The sequence below is a fragment of the Brassica napus genome, chromosome A9 (assembly GCF_020379485.1).
Source record: "Brassica napus cultivar Da-Ae chromosome A9, Da-Ae, whole genome shotgun sequence".
NCBI lineage: Eukaryota > Viridiplantae > Streptophyta > Magnoliopsida > Brassicales > Brassicaceae > Brassica > Brassica napus.
The window spans coordinates 6,355,469-6,374,884 of NC_063442.1; the positions used below are offsets into that span (position 1 = coordinate 6,355,469).

The 19,416-nt window shown below is 33.5% G+C and overlaps 3 protein-coding genes and 1 non-coding gene across 5 annotated transcripts; 2 read left to right on the plus strand and 2 right to left on the minus strand.

Annotated features, from left to right (window-relative positions):
- Positions 1-554: 554 nt before the first annotated feature.
- Positions 555-3,927, plus strand: LOC106360758 (calcium-dependent protein kinase 6). Of its 2 annotated transcripts, none has more exons than XM_013800414.3 (8): positions 555-817; positions 1,088-1,885; positions 2,244-2,387; positions 2,473-2,625; positions 2,713-2,828; positions 2,905-3,072; positions 3,166-3,390; positions 3,468-3,927. In XM_013800414.3, the coding sequence occupies exons 2-8, from the start codon at positions 1,153-1,155 to the stop codon at positions 3,576-3,578; spliced, it is 1,650 nt and encodes a 549-aa protein (XP_013655868.1). In that variant the 5' UTR covers positions 555-817; positions 1,088-1,152; the 3' UTR covers positions 3,579-3,927. The 2 variants fall into 2 exon arrangements, with proteins under 2 accessions (XP_013655868.1, XP_013655869.1); XM_013800415.3 differs by lacking the exon at positions 555-817 and adding an exon at positions 847-998.
- A 3,283-nt stretch (positions 3,928-7,210) lies between these two features.
- Positions 7,211-9,302, plus strand: LOC106359623 (protein SUPPRESSOR OF NIM1 1). Its single transcript, XM_022692459.2, has one exon. The coding sequence runs from the start codon at positions 7,556-7,558 to the stop codon at positions 8,651-8,653; it is 1,098 nt and encodes a 365-aa protein (XP_022548180.1). The 5' UTR covers positions 7,211-7,555; the 3' UTR covers positions 8,654-9,302.
- Positions 9,303-9,498: 196 nt separating this feature from the next.
- LOC106359624 lies at positions 9,499-10,481 on the minus strand. Its single transcript, XM_048739612.1, has 2 exons — positions 10,009-10,481; positions 9,499-9,728 (listed from the first exon to the last, which is right to left on the minus strand). The coding sequence occupies exons 1-2, from the start codon at positions 10,274-10,276 to the stop codon at positions 9,694-9,696; spliced, it is 303 nt and encodes a 100-aa protein (XP_048595569.1). The 5' UTR covers positions 10,277-10,481; the 3' UTR covers positions 9,499-9,693.
- A 581-nt stretch (positions 10,482-11,062) lies between these two features.
- Positions 11,063-11,181, minus strand: LOC125578784. Its single transcript, XR_007316867.1, has one exon. It is a non-coding gene; the product is annotated as a 5S ribosomal RNA (ribosomal RNA).
- Positions 11,182-19,416: the final 8,235 nt, after the last annotated feature.

Sequence of the window (19,416 nt, forward strand, 5' to 3'; positions counted from 1 at the left end):
TGAGACTTTTGAGTGTACTGATTTACTTTCGCGAAAGAAATTTGTTATAGAAAACAACAAAACATTAGTCCGAAACTAAAATGGCACCACGTGCGGAGACAATTCTAGGCTGCGATCTTTATAATCACTGACCGAAAATGACATGTCTCACGTCTTTGCCCTTGTAAGAAAAATGATGTTTCATTTCACATTTAGCTGCCAGCGAAATGGAAAAACAAAAGTGAAATCTTGATGAACTAATGTGAAAAGTCAACTTAATAAACCTTATATTCTATTTAAAATCAATCAAAAGTTTATTCTGTTAATAGAAGCCATAAATAAACTCTTAACTATTTACTAACATCTAGTAATAATACTTTTTGGTAGTTAACCATTATAAGCACATCCCGACACTTGCTAGGTACTACTACTACTATAACGTTTGGTTTACAATCATTCTATTTTAAAAATAAGTTATCCTAATTAAATGATTACAAAATTAACCATTTGCAACTATCATGAGACCAGTAAAAAGGAGATAATTAAATTAATAATTAAAGTGGGAAACGAATGAAGAAGGTGAGACGAAACCGCGTCTAGGTGATGATAACTAAGATCTTTCTCTCCTTCATCATCATAACAAATCCACAAAGAATGAATCTTCTACGCTCTGTTTGATGATTCAACGCATCCTATCACCCAACCACAAACAGCTACACACAGATAAATAAAGAAAGAAACCTTTTTCTGTTATCATTTTGACTTTAATCAGATTTCTTAATCATAATCCTAATCCTAATCCATCTCCTCGTCTTCTACCTGTTCTTCTGCTATTCTGGTACAAGATCCTCTGTTTTTTCTCTTCTTGTTTCTTTTATTACAGAATCCTCATTCATTGTTTTTTTCTTTCCTAAATGGTCGATGAACATTTTTAAGATGCGACTTTTCAGGAGCTCTTGTCTTCTTTCTTTTCTTGATTAAATTACAAAAACTTATTTCTGATTCTTGATCTCATGAGGGTTTGTCTGATTTCATTATTAATTCGATAATTTTCTTTTAAAAAATTGTTTCTCTGGTTTGATTTGATATTCTTGTCTATTTCTTTCAGTGATCATTGGATGATGAGAAGAAGAAAGTGAACGTTGTGAATAGAAAAGTTTCAACCATTGTTTCATGGGCAATTCATGCCGTGGTTCTTTCAAGGACAAAACCTACGAGGGCAATAACAACAACCTGCCCGAGGAGAATTCCATCACCATCACCCACGATTCCTCCGTTCATTCCCCGACCACAGAACAAGACTTCCCTAAAGAAGACAACAACAACAACAACAAGAGTCCTGTTCTTGTGCTTCCCGTGAAAGAACCTTTTATGCGACGTAACATGGACAACCAAGCTTACTACGTTCTCGGTCACAAGACTCCTAACATCCGTGATCTTTACACCTTGAGCCGTAAGTTAGGACAAGGACAGTTCGGGACCACGTATCTCTGCACCGAGGTCGCAACGGGTGTTGACTATGCTTGCAAGTCTATATCCAAGAGGAAGTTGATATCTAAGGAAGATGTTGAGGATGTTAGGAGGGAGATTCAGATAATGCACCATTTGGCTGGTCACAAGAACATTGTTACGATAAAAGGAGCTTATGAGGACCCTTTGTATGTTCACATTGTGATGGAGGTTTGTGCTGGTGGTGAGTTGTTTGATAGGATTATTCAGAGAGGTCATTACACCGAGAGGAAAGCTGCTGAGTTGACCAAGATTGTTGTTGGTGTTGTTGAGGCGTGTCATTCGCTTGGTGTCATGCATAGAGACTTGAAGCCTGAGAATTTCTTGTTGGTTAATAAGGATGATGATTTCTCTCTTAAGGCCATTGATTTTGGTCTCTCTGTTTTCTTCAAACCAGGTAATGTGTTATTCTCTTCTCTTTCCTTTTTGTAGTTTTGGAGTTTTCACATACTTTAAAAAAAAATATTATATGTAGTAGTTATTCTAATTCATATGGATAAAATGGGGTGAAGAAACTATAAAGTTGCATTGAAATACACAAAATTAGGATCTTTGTGAAACAAATAAAAATGTTAAGACTATAATCTTAGTGAAACCTTATTTAGGAAAACTTATAGCTTGATTTGGTTGTAATGAATTTGATAGTATGTTTTATATTAGATGAAGAATCTTGTTCTCTGCTTATAGTATGTGGTTAAATCTGTGAGCTTCTCTTTGTTCTGAATCTTAAGTAATCTGTTACTCTAAAATTTCAGGCCAAATATTTAAGGATGTTGTTGGAAGTCCATACTATGTTGCTCCTGAGGTTCTTCTTAAACATTATGGTCCTGAAGCTGATGTGTGGACTGCTGGTGTTATACTATATATTCTACTAAGTGGTGTCCCTCCTTTTTGGGCAGGTATGCGTCAAATGTGTGCTCTTAATGCCATAGGCGACGTTTCCTAATGTTTGGTTTGGTGTTTCTTTTTCTTTTTTGGAATCAGAAACACAACAAGGAATATTTGATGCTGTCTTGAAAGGAGATATAGACTTTGAGTCAGATCCGTGGCCTGTGATTTCCGACAGTGCTAAAGATCTGATCAGGAAGATGTTATGCTCTAATCCCTCTGAACGCTTGACAGCTCATGAAGTCATGCGTACGTAATCATTTTATCTTCCAATAGTGGTTGCATGCTTTGGCAAACACATAACTTAAGTAAGACTATATATATCTTTTTGTTTAGGTCATCCATGGATCTGTGAGAACGGAGTTGCACCAGACAGAGCTCTTGATCCTGCTGTTCTGTCTCGTCTCAAACAGTTTTCTGCAATGAATAAATTAAAGAAGATGGCTTTAAAGGTCAGTTTTATATTTTGGAACTTCAACGTCCGTTGTCATGTGAGATGAACTCATATTATTTATCATGGTTAATCAGGTGATAGCTGAGAGTCTCTCAGAAGAAGAAATTGCAGGTTTAAGAGCAATGTTTGAGGCAATGGATACAGATAACAGCGGTGCAATCACTTTTGATGAACTTAAAGCTGGTCTGAGAAGATATGGCTCTACTTTGAAAGACACTGAGATCCAAGATCTTATGGAAGCGGTAAAAATGCATGGGAATATAATATATATACATATATTATTTTATTTCTCTATATAAACAGACAGTGAACATAGTTATGTTGTTGTGTCTTAGGCTGATGTGGATAACAGCGGTACAATAGATTACAGTGAGTTCATTGCAGCGACCATCCATCTGAATAAGCTAGACAGAGAAGAGCATCTTGTCTCTGCGTTTCAGTACTTTGATAAAGATGGAAGTGGTTACATCACCATTGATGAGCTGCAACAATCTTGCGTGGAACATGGGATGACCGATGTTTTTCTTGAAGATGTAATCAAAGAAGTTGATCAAGACAATGTAAAGCTTTGCCTCTCTTGACATGTTTTGTTTTGTCTCTTCATGCTGATATATTTTAAGGATTTTTTTTGTTACAGGATGGACGGATTGACTATGGAGAATTTGTTGCAATGATGCAAAAGGGAAATGCTGGTATCGGGAGGCGAACAATGAGAAATAGCCTGAACATCAGCATGAGAGATGCTTAGTCACTACACACGTCTTTGAACCATTTGTTTGGTGAGGCTCTAAATGTTTCCACGGAATCAATATTTGCAATCTTTAATCACAGAGAAGAGGCTGAAGATAAAACCGGATTCATAGGTGCAGTAAGGCAGCTAAATCCTTGAAGGGTTTGACTTAAAAAAAAAAAAACTAATGAGTGATTGACAAAAAGTGGTTTGTTCTGTTTCATCAGTTAGCTGTGAGGACTATCTCTATTCTCTCTCTCCCTCTCTCTCTCTCTCTCTGTCTTTTGTTTTGTTTGTAACAACTGTTCAAGTTTGGTGACCTTATTTCATCTCATACATTATTGAAAAGCTTTGCTCCTTTTTGGTTCTTGAGAGATCAATCATCTTCCACTAAAGTATAAGTGTTATATAAGTTGCGGTATATGAGGTTTTTTTTTTTTAAGATAGTCGGTTTCTGCCGATTTGTTAGCAAAAACAGCCTCCTGCATCTCAGAATATCTGTGTCTGCATCTGAATCTTCGGCATCTACTGGTAGGTCGACAGTCCGCTTTCGCGGCTGTAGGCCTGTAGCTCCTTCAGCTGGTTCCTGTTTGCTGCAGAAATTATGGTTCACGTTCTCTCCTTCAGCCGGAGTTTCTAGAGATTGCATAGGTCAGATATGTGTCTGAAAGGTACGAGTTTTTTCTACAGATTGAGGACCGAGTTTTCTTCCCGGAGAACAAGATTTTAGCTTCGAATTGTGATAACCTAATATACGCTTTGTTCCAACTGCTTGGAGTATCCTTCCATCGTATCCTTTAAGGATTAGAATTCTGAGACAATTATGGGGTCACCCGTGGGGGTATTGTTGTTTTCTATTACGTAATTTATCTCCGTGATTTTCTTCTGTAAGGCTTCGAGCTGAGCTCGCAAGTTGGTATCGGTCGTGGTGGCAAAGGATTACTCATGTTCATTTCTGCTCATTATTGCGTTGTTCTGGTTTGTTAGGATAAAATAAAGTAAGTTTCTTTATGACACTACATAAATAAGAAGGAGTGAGTTACATATTGAGACACTTTGTTCTCTTTTTTAACACATTCAGACACAACACGCTAGAGGAACACTTTATCATGTTTCTGAACTGATTTGAGACCAATATGCCCCTTATTTCCTTCACCGAGACCAGAGTTGAGTTAGTGATAATATTTTTATATTGTCAAGTTGTCAAGTACCGTACAGTTTTGCGTTTTGTGTTTACTCGGAAAAGTTGTCGTTTGGTTCCTGGAGAGCAGTGACAAACAACAGCTGTCGGATGAAAGCCAATCCAAAGGTGAAGATCAATTTTGGTTGAGAAAGTAGATTTGATAATAAAATATTCCTTCTTCTCCACATATATATATTTGTCTTTTTTCAAAATTTTAAGATCTATAAAGAAATTATAATTGTTACAATAAATTATAATTTCTTTTTCTCTATATTTTAAGATACACTTGTATATATATATATTATATATATTTTAAAAATTATATAAAAATACATGGACATAGAAAATGTGGACGGAAAAAGTGTGGATATGGACAAAAAATACATAAAAAAAAAATGTGGACATGGACATCAAAGTTGGACACTAACACTAAAACATTGAATCCATACTTACACCAAGTTAGTTCTATATTAGTTACTTGTTATTCTTGTTTATTTCACCCTTTAATATGTTTTGCCTATATTTTCTTTTCAAAATATTTAAATCAAATAAATTTATGACTATAAATTATGATTTTTAATTCTCTACATTTAGACATCCGTTTTGGTATATATATATATTATATTTTAACATTTATACAAAAGGTTATTTGAACATAAAAAGTTTGGATAATAATTTTTTTTTTTTTTGAGAAATGTGGACAGCAAAATTGTGGATATGGTAAATTTTGTTTTGATTTTTCATATTCAAAAAACCTGGACATGATTTTATGGACAAAGTTTTGTGAACAGAATTTTGTAGAATCAATTTTGTGTCCAAGGTTCATTTCCAGACATTTCTTCGTAAATTTGTGGACATGATTTTGTATAGGATTTACAGATTTTCCAAGTCATATATTTCTTAGTTTGTTTTTGAATTATACAAGATGCCATGGATGAAAGTTCTTTGGAAGAGTTCTCAATCATATAAAATTTTGTAAATACTGTTTTGTAGATATATATATATATATATATTTTATATATTATATAGGATTCTAAGGACATAGAGTTTGTGGACACAGTTTATGTGGACATACATATTTCATTTAAACATCTGGACGGAAGAGCATCTCAACGGAAGAACACTAAACCTTTAAATTAAATCTCACGGAAGGAGCCATTTTTAAGGCTCCACTGAAATAGTCATGTGCTTTACACCATTTTTTTTTTCACAAATCTGAAGCAAGTCTAAATCCAGTGTTTTCCATACATTACTTCATCAAAAAGAAATCTCGATATGTAAATAAATCAAAGCTTCACTGAGCTTAAATTCATGGAGTTTTCAGTTTGGAAAAATATTAATAGCTAGTCTAATTAGGTTAAAAACAAAGGAACGGCAGAGAAGACTTGGACTTCTTCTCCGTCGGCGGAGGAACGACGGAGAATCAAAAAAGAAACCTTTTGCAGACTGATTCCTAAGATGCATTGGAATTTTTCTTGGCCTTCACCGGAGAAGACTTGGACTTCTTCTTCGCCATTGTTGTTCGTCAAACTGCAGATCCAATTCAGTAAGCTTTTGAGTTCACTTAATCTACGTTCCAGTTGTTGGAAAGAGAGATGAAGAAATTAGAATTTTCTTGGTCTGGAGAAAGTAAAAGTAGATCTGTGTTTTGAATTCTCCTTAAATGAAAACGTGGTTGGATATGTCCAAAATATAAAAATCGTATTAAAAATGATGGAACCATGGTTACTTATGTTTGGTTAGGTGAAGCTTGGTCTGGTCTGAAATGAGGATAAGGAAGTCTTTTGATAAGCATATTGTGTTGGACAAGTGAGAAGTGTCTAAGAAAGTAATTCGAAAGATAGAAAGTGTCTTACAGTGTAAAAAAATCAATAAGAAGTAAAGGAAAAAGAAGATATCAAAAATAGTGTTTTATTGATCTTAAGAGCAGAAGTACAACATAAACATATTGGTGTATAAACCCTAATTTATTTTACGAAATGCTACAGAAGGATGGATAATAAGAAAATTTTTACGAAATGAAAAAGGGGATAATCTCTTATAAGAAGATTTCTAAACAAATTTATATTTTCATTTTTTTTGTGAAGCTACGTTATATATACATATATAGTAAAGTGTATATATTTTTATTTTTATTTATGATTTTTGAGAAAATTTAGAAAAAATAATTAAATTTCTTTGTATAAAAATTTCTATGTTTATATTTTATAAAAAAAACTTTATATGTTTATATGTTATAAAAATTTCCTTTTTTATTTATGTGTTTTTCAAAAAGGAAAATTAAATTAAAAAGTTAACTAAAATCTTATTACGGAAAAAAAGAAATACATTATTAATATCAATCATATATAATATTTTTAGTTCAGCATCTATATAATCAACATCGTGATAATTAACGTAAGCGCGATACATAAGAAACTGACTTCTTAAATAATATGATAGATTTTTTATTTATTTATGTGTGTTTTCAAAAAGGAAAATTAAATTAAAAAGTTAACTAAAATCTTATTATGAAAATAGGAAATACATTATTAATATCAATCATATATAATATTTTTAGTTTATTAAATGTATTTATGTAGTCAACCATCGTAAAAATTAACGTGAACGTGACATATAAAAACTAATTTTTCAAATAATATTATAGAAATGTCACGGTTGGAGTTGCCTATGCATGGTATAAATTTATTGCCAATATTTCCTTTTCCCATAAGAAAATACACTAAAATATAATTTATTTTCTCAAAGTATTTTTATAAGAGCTATATAATTAACGAACTTAGATTTAAAAAAAAAAGAAACAGAAGACCTAATGACTCAGACGCTGAAGCAGCTTCCGTGGGAACTGGAGGAAAATATACTCTCTCGTCTTCCACCTCCATCTCTCGTTCGACTCAGAACTGTATGTCAAAGATGGAACGCTCTTTTCAACGACAAGAGTTTCGTCAACGACCACTTCTCTCGCTCTCGTCCCGGGTTCCTCTTCCTCGGCAGTCCCAAAAACTATTCGATAGACATCATCAATCCCAACAGCAATGATCCTACAACACAGTCGTGTGAGCTACCCTTATCTGCTATGCCTTACCAAGATTTGCATTACCGTTGCACAACCATCAAGGCTTGCGATGAGCTCTTGCTTTTTAACAATAGGTATTGGAACGGTCTTTCAGCTCTCTGGAATCCGTGGTTGAGCCAGTTTAAACTGATCAAGAAGGACGGTGCACAGTTTAATTGTTGCGGCTTAGGATACGAGATTATTGATAGAACCAATAAAGTTTACAAGATTTTGGGTTACTTTGATCCTGACCCTGAGGAAGAGTGCACGAGAGTTGCTATCTACGAGTGTGCCTCTCACGTGTTTAAACATATAGACTTACCTGAACATAAGTGGTTCATGTCTGAAGGTGTACGAGATACTGTGTCCTTGAAGGGAAATCTCTACTGGTTTTCTCTTGATGCCGAGACTGATGAGTACTTCATCCGAAGCTTTGATTTCTCTGTTGGTACTTTCAAACCTTTTTGTCTCCTTCCGTGTCAAAAGGACGGCAATTATCGTGATGAACTTCTTCTCCAGGTTTTTAAGGAAGATCGTTTTTCGTTGTTAAAGCAAAATTACTTAACAAGGAAGATTGAGATTTGGGTAACGAATACGATAGATGAAGAGGAAGTGGTGTGGACAAAAATGATGAATTTGCCAACAACTAACTTTCCGAGGCTGTTTGAACAGTTTTATGGCAAGAGTTACTTCATCTATGATAAGACTCTGTTTGTATGTTGTTGCGAAAATTCTACTTCTGTGCCTTGCATCTACATTGTCAGGGAAGATCTGTGTAAGCAGATTCATATAGATTCTGGGATTTTCCAGTGTTGTCACTGTGTTTACACTCCCAGTTTGTTCCCGGTTCCTTAATTTAAAGATACCATTGAGTGGTTTTAGGAACCAATGGATTTGTTGGAATTTCAAGTTGTTTTGAGTTGATAAATAGTTGAATAGAATATAGCTTAATTTATACAGTTGAATATAGACTAAAACTAACTACATAGATTAAGCTATATTTGAATATGTATCTTCTCCACAAGGCTAACGTGGAGAAGGAAAGGGTGCGGGGTAACACTCGTTTCATTCTCTCTCTCTTGAAAACATAAGAGCATCATTAACCAAAGCATCCCTAATAGCGTGCTTAATCAGTTTTTTATTTTTAACTGGAATGTATAGAATACATTCTGAATGCTTAATTCTTTTTTATTCTATAAAATATTTACCAGTTGCAATGAAAAAAAGGAATGACTATTCCATTTCATTCTATACTATTTCTTTCCATTCCAAAAAAAATATCAACATTTTTTTGAAAAACTATTTCACGTAAAAATAGTTCTGGAACAAATAGAATACTAACTTTATTCCATTGAATTCCACTAATTATTATTTATGTAATTCCACTTCTTCCTTTTATTAACATCCAGTTACGGCCTAAGTAGGATTTAACCATTTCATTAAGAAACTTGTATATTTTGATCTTCCAATGCAAAGTGCTTATTATGGGATGCTTAAAAAAATAAAATATCAAACATTGTTTTTTTTTTTTTGATAAAATTTATTTATTACATAAAATATATTAAAAGATAACATTTTAAACGTAGATTAACTCTAAGCGCCATGACCCATTTGATAGAGAGGATGGGTGATGATAAATCTCAGATTCAAAAAAAAAAGGATAAGCTGGACCAAGAGAACATAAATTCTTGAGGCTGAAATGCAAAAATCAGATTTGATAGGGCGGAGACTCCTTGTTAAGGTAATCATATTATTCATTGACAAATAGAATTAAAATATTAATTCTTGTGTGGTGGAATTTGTAACTGATGCATATACACAAGTCTCAAGTGTTACTTCATATTTGAATTGCATTCTCTCTGCGTCCTCTCCAACTTCACCAGTTATTTCCAGCTTCACTTGTCAAACTCCCATATCACTCCTCCATCCTCTGCAAACACCCCACAAACACACATGTTCACAATTTTATTACAGTGTCGTGTACACCATAACAACACAAATACAATGATAAATAAACTCAATGTTACATAATACATGCCGTAATTATGAATTACCCATTATCACAATTATGCCTTTTAATCACCCAAAAATACAAAGCAAGTATACTAATACTCAAACAATGTTCAATTTCTCCAGAAATAAAACAAGATTCAAGAAAATGAACCATCAAGCAATAAGGGATTGAGTGAAAGAAAAAAAAGGAAGGGAACCTTTGACTTTGTTGTTGATCCAAGACTCGATAAGCATACCAGCACCAATCCCACCGAGGACAAAGCTTCCATAGAAGGCAAGAGCCTTAGGCCAAGGCTTCCTAGGGAGGAAGTAAGCTTCGTACTTCTCCTCAAGTCCCCTCGGGATCTGTTTTCTTGCTCTCGTCACTCCAGAGCTTGGCTTCTTCTTCTTCTTCTTCGTTTGATTCTCATTCCCCCATTCTTCTCCTTTCCATGGATCCTTCGCCTCTTCACTTCCCATCTGCATTTATAGAGACTTAACCGGTCAGATCTTAGGGTTTAAGAAGGACGGAGGTTCGACGAGAACTGATGGTTGAGAAACGATGGGAGTTTTAAGTCAGATTTATAATCCGAATCGTTGGTTTAAAACGAAGAAGATTGAAGGACATAGTATTTTTTCACATCATAGATCAAACGAAAACCAAATAATTTTTTTAACCAAATAATTTGATTGTTAGAAAAATGTGATAAAGCAAAAATTATGTGTATCAATTAGTTACTAGATTTTTATTCTCATTTTTTATTTTCGCAGAATATTTTTCAGCATAATTGTTTGGTATAAAAAAAGGCAAAAAAAAAGGTAAAATTTTATGTTAACCACTTTCATGATACTACTTTTCATCTTTACTACTGTTAAAGGTACATTTTCAAAAATATATTATTCATTAAGTAATAAAAGATTTTTATACTCATTGTTATATTTTCGAATTATACTTTTTCAAATTCGAACTTTTTTATAATTTTTTTTTTTAAATTATTTTTATAGAATTTTTTTTTAAAACTTTTTTTTGAAAATAAAAAATTATATTTGAAACTATTTTAAATTTTTATATATATATATATATATATATTTTTAAGTACTTATTTATATATTTATTAGAATCCTAAATTTCACATTTCAAAACCATTCTCCACTACTCAACTCTAAACCCTAAGTCTAAATTGGTTAACTCTAGAGGTATAAGTGTCTTTTACCTTTTATTAAAAATGAGAGTAAAAGTGATTAGTGTTTTTTTGGACATCAAATTAAAAAGGGGTACAACACGAAGACTTCCCGGGAAGTCACCCATCCTAGTACTACTCTCGCTCAAGTACGCTTAACTGCAGAGTTCTGATGGGATCCGGTGCATTAATGCTGGTATGATCACACCCAAATTAATTAGTATAAACATAAAAATTGATACTACGAACGTAGTATTTATGACAATTTTCCTAAAAAGTAAAAAAAACAACAATGATTTTTTGGATCGAATTTTAACATTTGAATTTAAATATTCATAAGTTAATTTTTATAAATACATATATATATATATAATTAAATATATATTATTCTTTTTGAAAAATATTTATTAATTAAACATATATGTTGTTAAAAAAGAAAAAGTAAACATGTATGACTATGCTAAAAGCCTAAGCTAAATAAAATGTTGTCACCCATCACTCTATTGCATTAGAGATTATCCAGTACCGCGATAGCACCTCTTATCAATCAATAGTTTTCTAAATTTACTCTTTATGAATTCGTTTCACATACTTCTCTATCACATCTTTATATACTGTTTTTTCTTTCCTTGCTACAAACCATAACCAAACCTGCTCAAATCAAGCTCAAGCGATGGCCATGAAACCAAAAGGCAAGTCCATGTCTCCTCCGCCAATGCTCACAAAGTTATGTTCTTCAAAGATATCTCACCATGTCCCCATGAAACCCAGTTATCATCTGATATATTTTTGGGACCCTTATTGGTCTGGAAATTCTCCTCATAAATTTAGTTTCCCCTGATTTTTATTTTAAATATAGTTTGTCTTTTTTTTTTTTTATCTCTCTTAACAACACATTGTCCATGTTAATCTTCACATCGTCTTTCACATGACATTGTTGAATCGACAAAGGAGATGAACGGATCAAACACTTACTCTTTCGCTCATTCAAAGATTTCTATTACAAACTTTTATAGCAGGCAGCACCATGAGAAACTGTTCTTTGATATGGATACAAACGTGATCGGTTCAACGAGCTTAAATCCAAAAAATAGTGGGAGGTAGGCATGTTGACTCCCTGTTGTATGATATTTCATCTTCAGAGAACCCAACCTCAAGGACCCATTTCTATTTTGATAGCGAGAGTAACATAGGTAAGGTCTGACGTGTTTGCTTTGCTTTGCTTTGCATTCTTTTTTAATTTTCAGTTTGTATTAATTGTACTTATACACGGTTTTTCTCAGTTTCCAGGGGAGTGAAGATGGGTCCGCCTCAACTGCTACAAAATATGGAGGGGTGAAGAAGATTGAATCATTAACACTGTGAGAGCTGAATTCTTATGTAATCATTTCACCACCACAAGTTAGCCTCGAACTTAAAACCTCCAGCTTACTCTCTTGCAACTACCCTCTTACAAACCCAAACACTTGCAGGCTGCAGAGTTCTTGTGCACTGCGAAAGTTGACAGCATTGAAAAAGCAAATGGGTGGTGCTACTTCTCATAATCTAAATGCTCCCGGAAACTTTAGCGTAGTTTCTCATCTCTCACGTGCACAGCCTGTCATGATGCAAACATTGTAGTTATTGTAAGGTAATCCAGGTTGTACAATGTTTTAGACGTGCTTTAAAACTTCTGAGAAGGAAACAAATGCACCTAATCCCTAACAAATGTTATCTATCTTCGATGACGAGGTGCCGGGTTGAGATGGTAACAGATCACTCGAACTCTGTTCTGTTTGTGGTTTGGACGCTGAGATGAACAAGCTTACCGATGTCCCTGCCTCATCACTGTCTCAGGCCATGGTAACATCCACCAAATGACCTTTGTTATCTGTTTTTAGATTTAATAAAATGGGATGATAATCATTTAATAAATACTCAATCTCAAACAGGGCGCCGGAGTGGAAGACTGGAGCTGAATCGTGTCTACAGGGAACTGAACGGTTATTCAAGGATTCATTCCATGAAACAAGGATCAGTTTACAGACTCTTCAGCTTCTACCAAAAGCAAACCGGTTTCGGGTTGCTGATCATAGCATAGCCATTTTTTCTCATACAACTCTGACATGTTGGCTCCCTTTTTACGAAGACTGGTTCTGGTTCTATTCATATGAGGATTTTGAAACTAACTGTGACCTCAAAGGTGACCTTCACGGTAAGCTCTCTAATATTTCATATCATCTCTGAGTTACATTGTTTTATGATTGGATTTAGTCTTTAGCTTTTGTTCCTGCATTTACAATATAGTAATTAGTTGAATACAAATAGCTTGTCAACGTTTGCTAATGTGATACTAATTTATTCACCATTCCAAAAATGTCTCTGCTTCTGTTTATGTTTTCATCCTAGGCGTTTTTTGTTGTGTGTCATTGGTTGCTAATTTTTTCGTACTTCACATATAGGATCGCTAAAAAATATATGACTTATTGATTATACTATATTTTTATGAGCATATACTTGGATAGGATTATTGTAAGTGGTACATGAGAGGGTCAACATGTGAAGCTTTATCGACACAGGAACAAAAAGAGCAAGTGAAATGTTGGGCGCAAAATCAAGGTGCACAAACAAACACTTGAATATCCTTAAAAAGATCTATGATAGAAGTATTATTTTTTGCTTAAAGTAACTCAAGATTGTTTTGTTTGGTGCTGCACTCTAAAGCCATTGCTTTGTCTCCTTATGTTAGCAAGCTTCTTGCTCCTTGCTTCTGTTGGTGGGATTACTAATAGATACATATGTTTTCCCAGTACAACAACAACTTCCTTAAATACTTGCAGTCAGGTAAATTTATTATTCAGTTTTGCCATGATTTCACGTGTAAAAAACAAATGTTATAACCGTCTTTGTTATTTCATATGACAGATTGACAGGTATGCAATCTAGCCATGAGTGAGTGAACTGGCACTGTTGTGTGGTGACCAAGCGTGATCAGTGAATAATGTGGTTTGATGTATGGGTTTAGGACTTGGGTTTTACATAGCTGGTGTTGCTGATTTAAGCTGCTACAAAAAGCATAAAACCTTGGCTGATGTGAAAGACTAATATGACTCATAACCTATGTTACATAGAAACGAAGCGGATACGTGGAACCGGCAGCGTATGGAAGCGCAGAAGCGAGATTTTTAAAAAAATTAGGAAGCGGGTACGTATTGGAAGCGTATGTATATATATGATTTAAATTTAAAATAAATCATTTATATTTGTAATAATTATATGATTTCGTATTAAAACTGTGAAATACACATAAATTAAATTATTATATTAATTATTTTTATTACTTTATAATTAATTGACATAATATATTTGAATATATGATTTATCTTTAATAAATATCTCAATGCATAAAGATAATTTATAGTATTAATTTTAATTGTTTTATATTTCTATTCGATCTATTCAATACTATTAAAATTTGGATTTTATATAAATTAAAATTAAAATTTCATATTTTTATTGATATAAGACATTGTGTTTTTTTTGAAGAATGAAAGCGTGATTCCAAAACGGAATCGTAAGCTTCCAACGTGTTTTTAAAGATAATATTTTAGAAGCGTTTTGGAAGCGAGATTCCGTAAGCTTCCACAAGGTTCCGATTCCGATTCCGGTTCCGAAGCGGGAAGCGTACGTCCGATGAAGCTTCCGTGCAATGTAGCTCATAACTGGCTTCATCTATCACATCTGTTCAGTTAACAAAACAGACATTTTGTAAATCGATTTTATTGACAGTTTTCTATTTGTTGTGCATTAAAAACAAGAAAGAGAAAGCAATACAGGAGTTCAACATGGTAGTTATTCAAATATCATTTATGTGGGGGCAAATCACTAGAAAAATGGTGTAATTGCCAACTTAGACCAGGAAATTACACAAACAAATTGGTACACATATTTTAAAGAAAAAGTATCAATCAATTTATAGAATATGTGACGTACCACCAGAATTTTTAAGAAACACAAAGTAACAATCAAACTATAGTATATGTGACGTACCTTCCGAGTGTATATCGACAGTGGGCACACATGTTTTCTTGGCATTGATGGCACATACTTTAAAAAAAAAATATATATATATCATAGCTAATACCTAAGTAATTATGTATTCATCACAATTATCTGAAATCGAAAAACCGAAAACCAAAGAACCAGGTTCAGTTTGGGTTCAAAAGATCCTATCAATTACCCGAGCAAATTCTATATCTGTATAAGCGAAAAACCAAAATCGAATTGAAACTGATAACCAAATGAATACTCGAATTTTTATAATATAGTTTATATAATTATTAATATTAACTATATTTAGATTTAAAATAAATAAATCTTTCTAAAATACTATTTTTAAAACAAAATACTCAAATATTTTTTTTATCAAAGATATTTTAAGTTATCCGGGTTTTTCACAAAAACCCCAAAGTCTGATATTTTATCTGAAACTTTAATTTTACCTTTTTAACCCAAATTAACCGAATAAACAACACCAAAACGGATTAGATTCAAAATTATCTCTGATATTAGTCGGTTCTTAACTTTGTTACCCAAACAAAATCGAAAACCGAAATAACTAAACTGAATCAAATTGAATTTCTTAAATGCCAGAATGAATCATATATTCTAGAACCTAAAACAAAAATAAACCAAAGCGAGCCGATACACGAAATACACGTGCCCATATAGTTTTCAAGAATAAATTTGTTTTTGAACATTAATCATAATTCATATTTATATAACATGGATAAAAAATTATAGGTATTACACAAATTAAATAAAAAATATTAGTCAAAAACCCGGGCGTAGCCTGGAAAAATTCCTAGTATTTATAATGTATAGATTCTTTTGTTAATTATGGACTAAACGAATTCATTTAAGTTTTCAAAATCCTAAGTGATTTTAACTTAGACATGGAAAAATGTGATCGAAATTATTATATACCGCATCACCATTCACTAATGTAGTTTTCCTTCCTGACATATAGTATCCGATTGAGAATCAACCAACGTTAAACTGTATATAATATAGACCAAACCTTTAAGACCTTGTAAATTTCTTCTCAATAAATAACACCAAACTTGAAAGTCTTCTCAACCAGTGGTGACGCCACTAACATTTTGGGTGTGGGACAGTTGCCTTCTATGATATTTATAAAATTGGTGTAGCTGTTTACCAAATTTTAATGCTGCTCCTGTTCATTTATTAAATTACTAGGTTAAGACCCGCGCCTTGCGCGGAATGAACATTATATATATAAATTATTTTATATATTATATGTTTACAATATATTATGAAATAATAAATATATATTGAATAATTAAAAAGTCATTATCTACTACTTATATAATTAAATTGGTGCAAACATATAAATAAATTTTATAAATCAAAAAAATATTTTTTCTATTTGATATGATATATAATTAAATTTAAATGATAGTAGCATATATATGGTATATTTTAATATTAATATTTATTAGATGATGCTTTTTGCTCATATTTTTTTTATCATTTGTATCTGTTATAGCAAAAAGTCTAAATTAATTTCACCGTGGAATTAATTTCTTAAGTAATTTATAATATTTTACAAAATTAAGTTGTCAATATTTTTTTCAAATTTTTTATCAAAAAATGTTCAAAGTAAATTTCAAAATTAAGATATTTATGTATTTTTATATGGTATATAGTTTAATTTAAAATGATACATATTTTTATATATCTTTTATTTTTGATACTTATTAAATGAGATTTTTAACTTATATTATTTTTTAATTATTTGTATCATGTCATAACAAAATTTTTAAATCATAGATTACAAAATTTGAATGTGAAACTTTTAACAGTTTTAGTGATTTATACTCGTTTTAAAAAAAAATCAAAATATAATATATAAATAATTTTTTTAATTTTTATTATATGGTTACTATGATTGTTTAATTTATTTTATTAGCTTAAAATTAAACAAATATAATTATAATACACACTTATTTTTATCAAATCTTTATTATTCAAAATCATTAATTATCATATATACTTTAGCCACATTAGGCAATTCCATAATCTTATTTAAGGAAATAATGAAGCACATTAATAATGTATTTATTGTGGTTTAATAAAAAGCTTATTATATATTTAGATGGACCAACTTATTTCTGTAAGGATTCTAAGAATCATTCTAGTGATGACACGTGGCTACAAAAAATGTTGCAATGTTTCTCAAATAATATAAAGGAAATACTTTAATATGTAACTTTTGTCTCCGCCACTATTCCCAACAACATCCTTAATTGAATAAGGTAACAATTCAGGATCTTTTTTTTTTTTTTTTTTTTTGACCAAAGGCTTATATTTATATATAATGAAAACGAAAAAACAATGTTTACAAGCCCATACTTATATATAGCATGGCTATAGTCCCACCCAAAGTTTTAGCCCATTTGAACCCATAATAATAGAACAGAGAGTGATCCAAGCCCACCCAATGGAAAAGAAAGAGACAGATCGGGTCAAGTTTGCGTTGAGAACCAAAGTTGCATGATGATCGAAGAGATCGCAGGAGAGTCCAATCGATAAGCAGAGATCCGATCCGTAATTTGACGAGTGATGAGAGAAATAATAGCTTCTGGTGATCGAAATTGTTGGTTGTGAAGCCTCTTATTCCTCTCCTGCCAAATCCAATAAATCGATGATTGCCAACAGAGAAGGGTAAGTCGTTTCTTGTATTTGTTTCCTTGAAGAGATTGCATTTGAATCATGGTCTGATCCCAGTTCTGGAGCGGTTGCAGGTCACATCTCCTCCCAATTTCCTCCCATATTGCAAAGCTGAAGGGGCAGTGAAAGTATAAGTGATCTCTAGTTTCAGGCTCCTGGTTGCAGAGCAGGCAAACAACATCCGTCTGGAGACCCCAGCTCCGGAGGCGGTCTCTGGTAGGGCATCGATTCAAGACGAACAGCCAAGTGAGAAAACTATGTCGAGGGATGCCTCCTGTAATCCAAACGCTTTGAGCCCATGGTACTGTTGCTTCCTGACCCCTTAGTTTCTTATAAACCTGACTAGTGTTAAATCTTGATTTCGGCTTGTCATCAATCACCCATTCATAGCAATCTTCTGTATCAGTAAGAGCAAATGTAGTGAAAAAGATGTGGAGTTGTACCATTTTCTCTGACCGCGCCGGGGGAATCATCCATCTCCCATCAATAAAGAGGTCTGAAACAGTGGAGTTTGCATCAATGCCCATACGAGAAGTTTGATCGGTCAGTATAAATTGCGAGAGCTTCCCAAAGGGGGACCAGTTGTCCGACCAGAATCTACAGGATTCACCATTTCCCACTTTCATCTTTATCCAGGTAAAGACTTCATCTCTCAACTTGAATAGCTTGTTAGCCAACCAAGAGTTTGTTGTTGTCGCTTTCATAGTCCAGAAGTTAGATAGGGAACCTTTTAAAACCTCAGTCTTGAACCATCCAACCCATATCGATCCTGCTTGAAAGAACAACAACCAAATTAGTTTTAAACAGCAAGCCTTGTTCCAAGTAACTAGATCCTTCACTCCCAATCCTCCACTAGCTTTTTCCTTAGTCACCACCTCCCACGAGACCTTTGCTGAGTGATGCACATCTAGTCGTCCTTTCCATAAGAATAAGCCGCAGAGAGAATTTATTCTTGTCACACAGGCTTTAGGGAGTAGGAAAGTAGAGCACCAAAAGTTGTTTACACCCGCCACCACCGTTTTTATTAAGAGTAGCCTACCAGCAAAAGAGAGAGTCTTGACACTCCATGAAGTAAACTTTGCTTTAATTTGTTGGATTAAGACCTCACAGTTTTCCGCCGTCAGCTTTTTTGTGCAGAGAGGTACTCCAAGGTAACGAACAGGAAGGGTCCCATTGGGCATTCCCGTAGAGACTTGGATAGCATCAACCTCCTCTTGTGATAGTCCCGAAGCATAGAAAGAAGATTTTTGAACACTGACTGCCAGTCCTGATCTCAACTCGAATTCCTTGAGAACCTGTAAGACATTCTGCACTGAGCTTAGCGAGCCATCCATAAATATCAGCAGATCGTCTGCAAAAGCTAGATGAGTGAGTTTTGATTTGCTGCATTTGTGGTGATATTTTATCTTCAGGTCTGCTGCCGCCTTATTTAGCATCAGCGAGAGGACGTTCATTGCAATGACAAACAGATACGGGGACAAAGGGTCCCCCTGCCTTAAGCCCCTCTTCCCTTTGAAATAACCATGCACTCGTCCATTGTAACCGATAGTGAAATTTGGAGTACATATGCACGCACGAAGCCATTCAGTGAGGATAGGTGGTAGCTGAATTCCTTCAAGGCAGTTGAAAAGGAAGTCCCAAGAGAGCGTGTCAAAGGCCTTGGCGATATCAACCTTTATAGTAATTCTTTTCGGCCCTTTTTTCTTGTGATAC

What these genes read in the sequence shown, in the direction of transcription:
- LOC106359624 (XM_048739612.1), bottom strand. Translation starts at nt 10,276, where the DNA reads ATGCAGATGGGAAGTGAAGAGGCGAAGGATCCATGGAAAGGAGAAGAA. An exon ending in GATCAACAACAAAGTCAAAG is followed by an intron (nt 9,729 to 10,008) that starts GTTCCCTTCCTT and finishes GGGTGTTTGCAG; the next exon opens with AGGATGGAGGAGTGATATGG.
- LOC106360758 (XM_013800414.3), top strand. Translation starts at nt 1,153, where the DNA reads ATGGGCAATTCATGCCGTGGTTCTTTCAAGGACAAAACCTACGAGGGC. An exon ending in TAAAGAAGATGGCTTTAAAG is followed by an intron (nt 2,829 to 2,904) that starts GTCAGTTTTATA and finishes ATGGTTAATCAG; the next exon opens with GTGATAGCTGAGAGTCTCTC. An exon ending in TCCAAGATCTTATGGAAGCG is followed by an intron (nt 3,073 to 3,165) that starts GTAAAAATGCAT and finishes GTTGTGTCTTAG; the next exon opens with GCTGATGTGGATAACAGCGG.
- LOC106359623 (XM_022692459.2), top strand. Translation starts at nt 7,556, where the DNA reads ATGACTCAGACGCTGAAGCAGCTTCCGTGGGAACTGGAGGAAAATATA.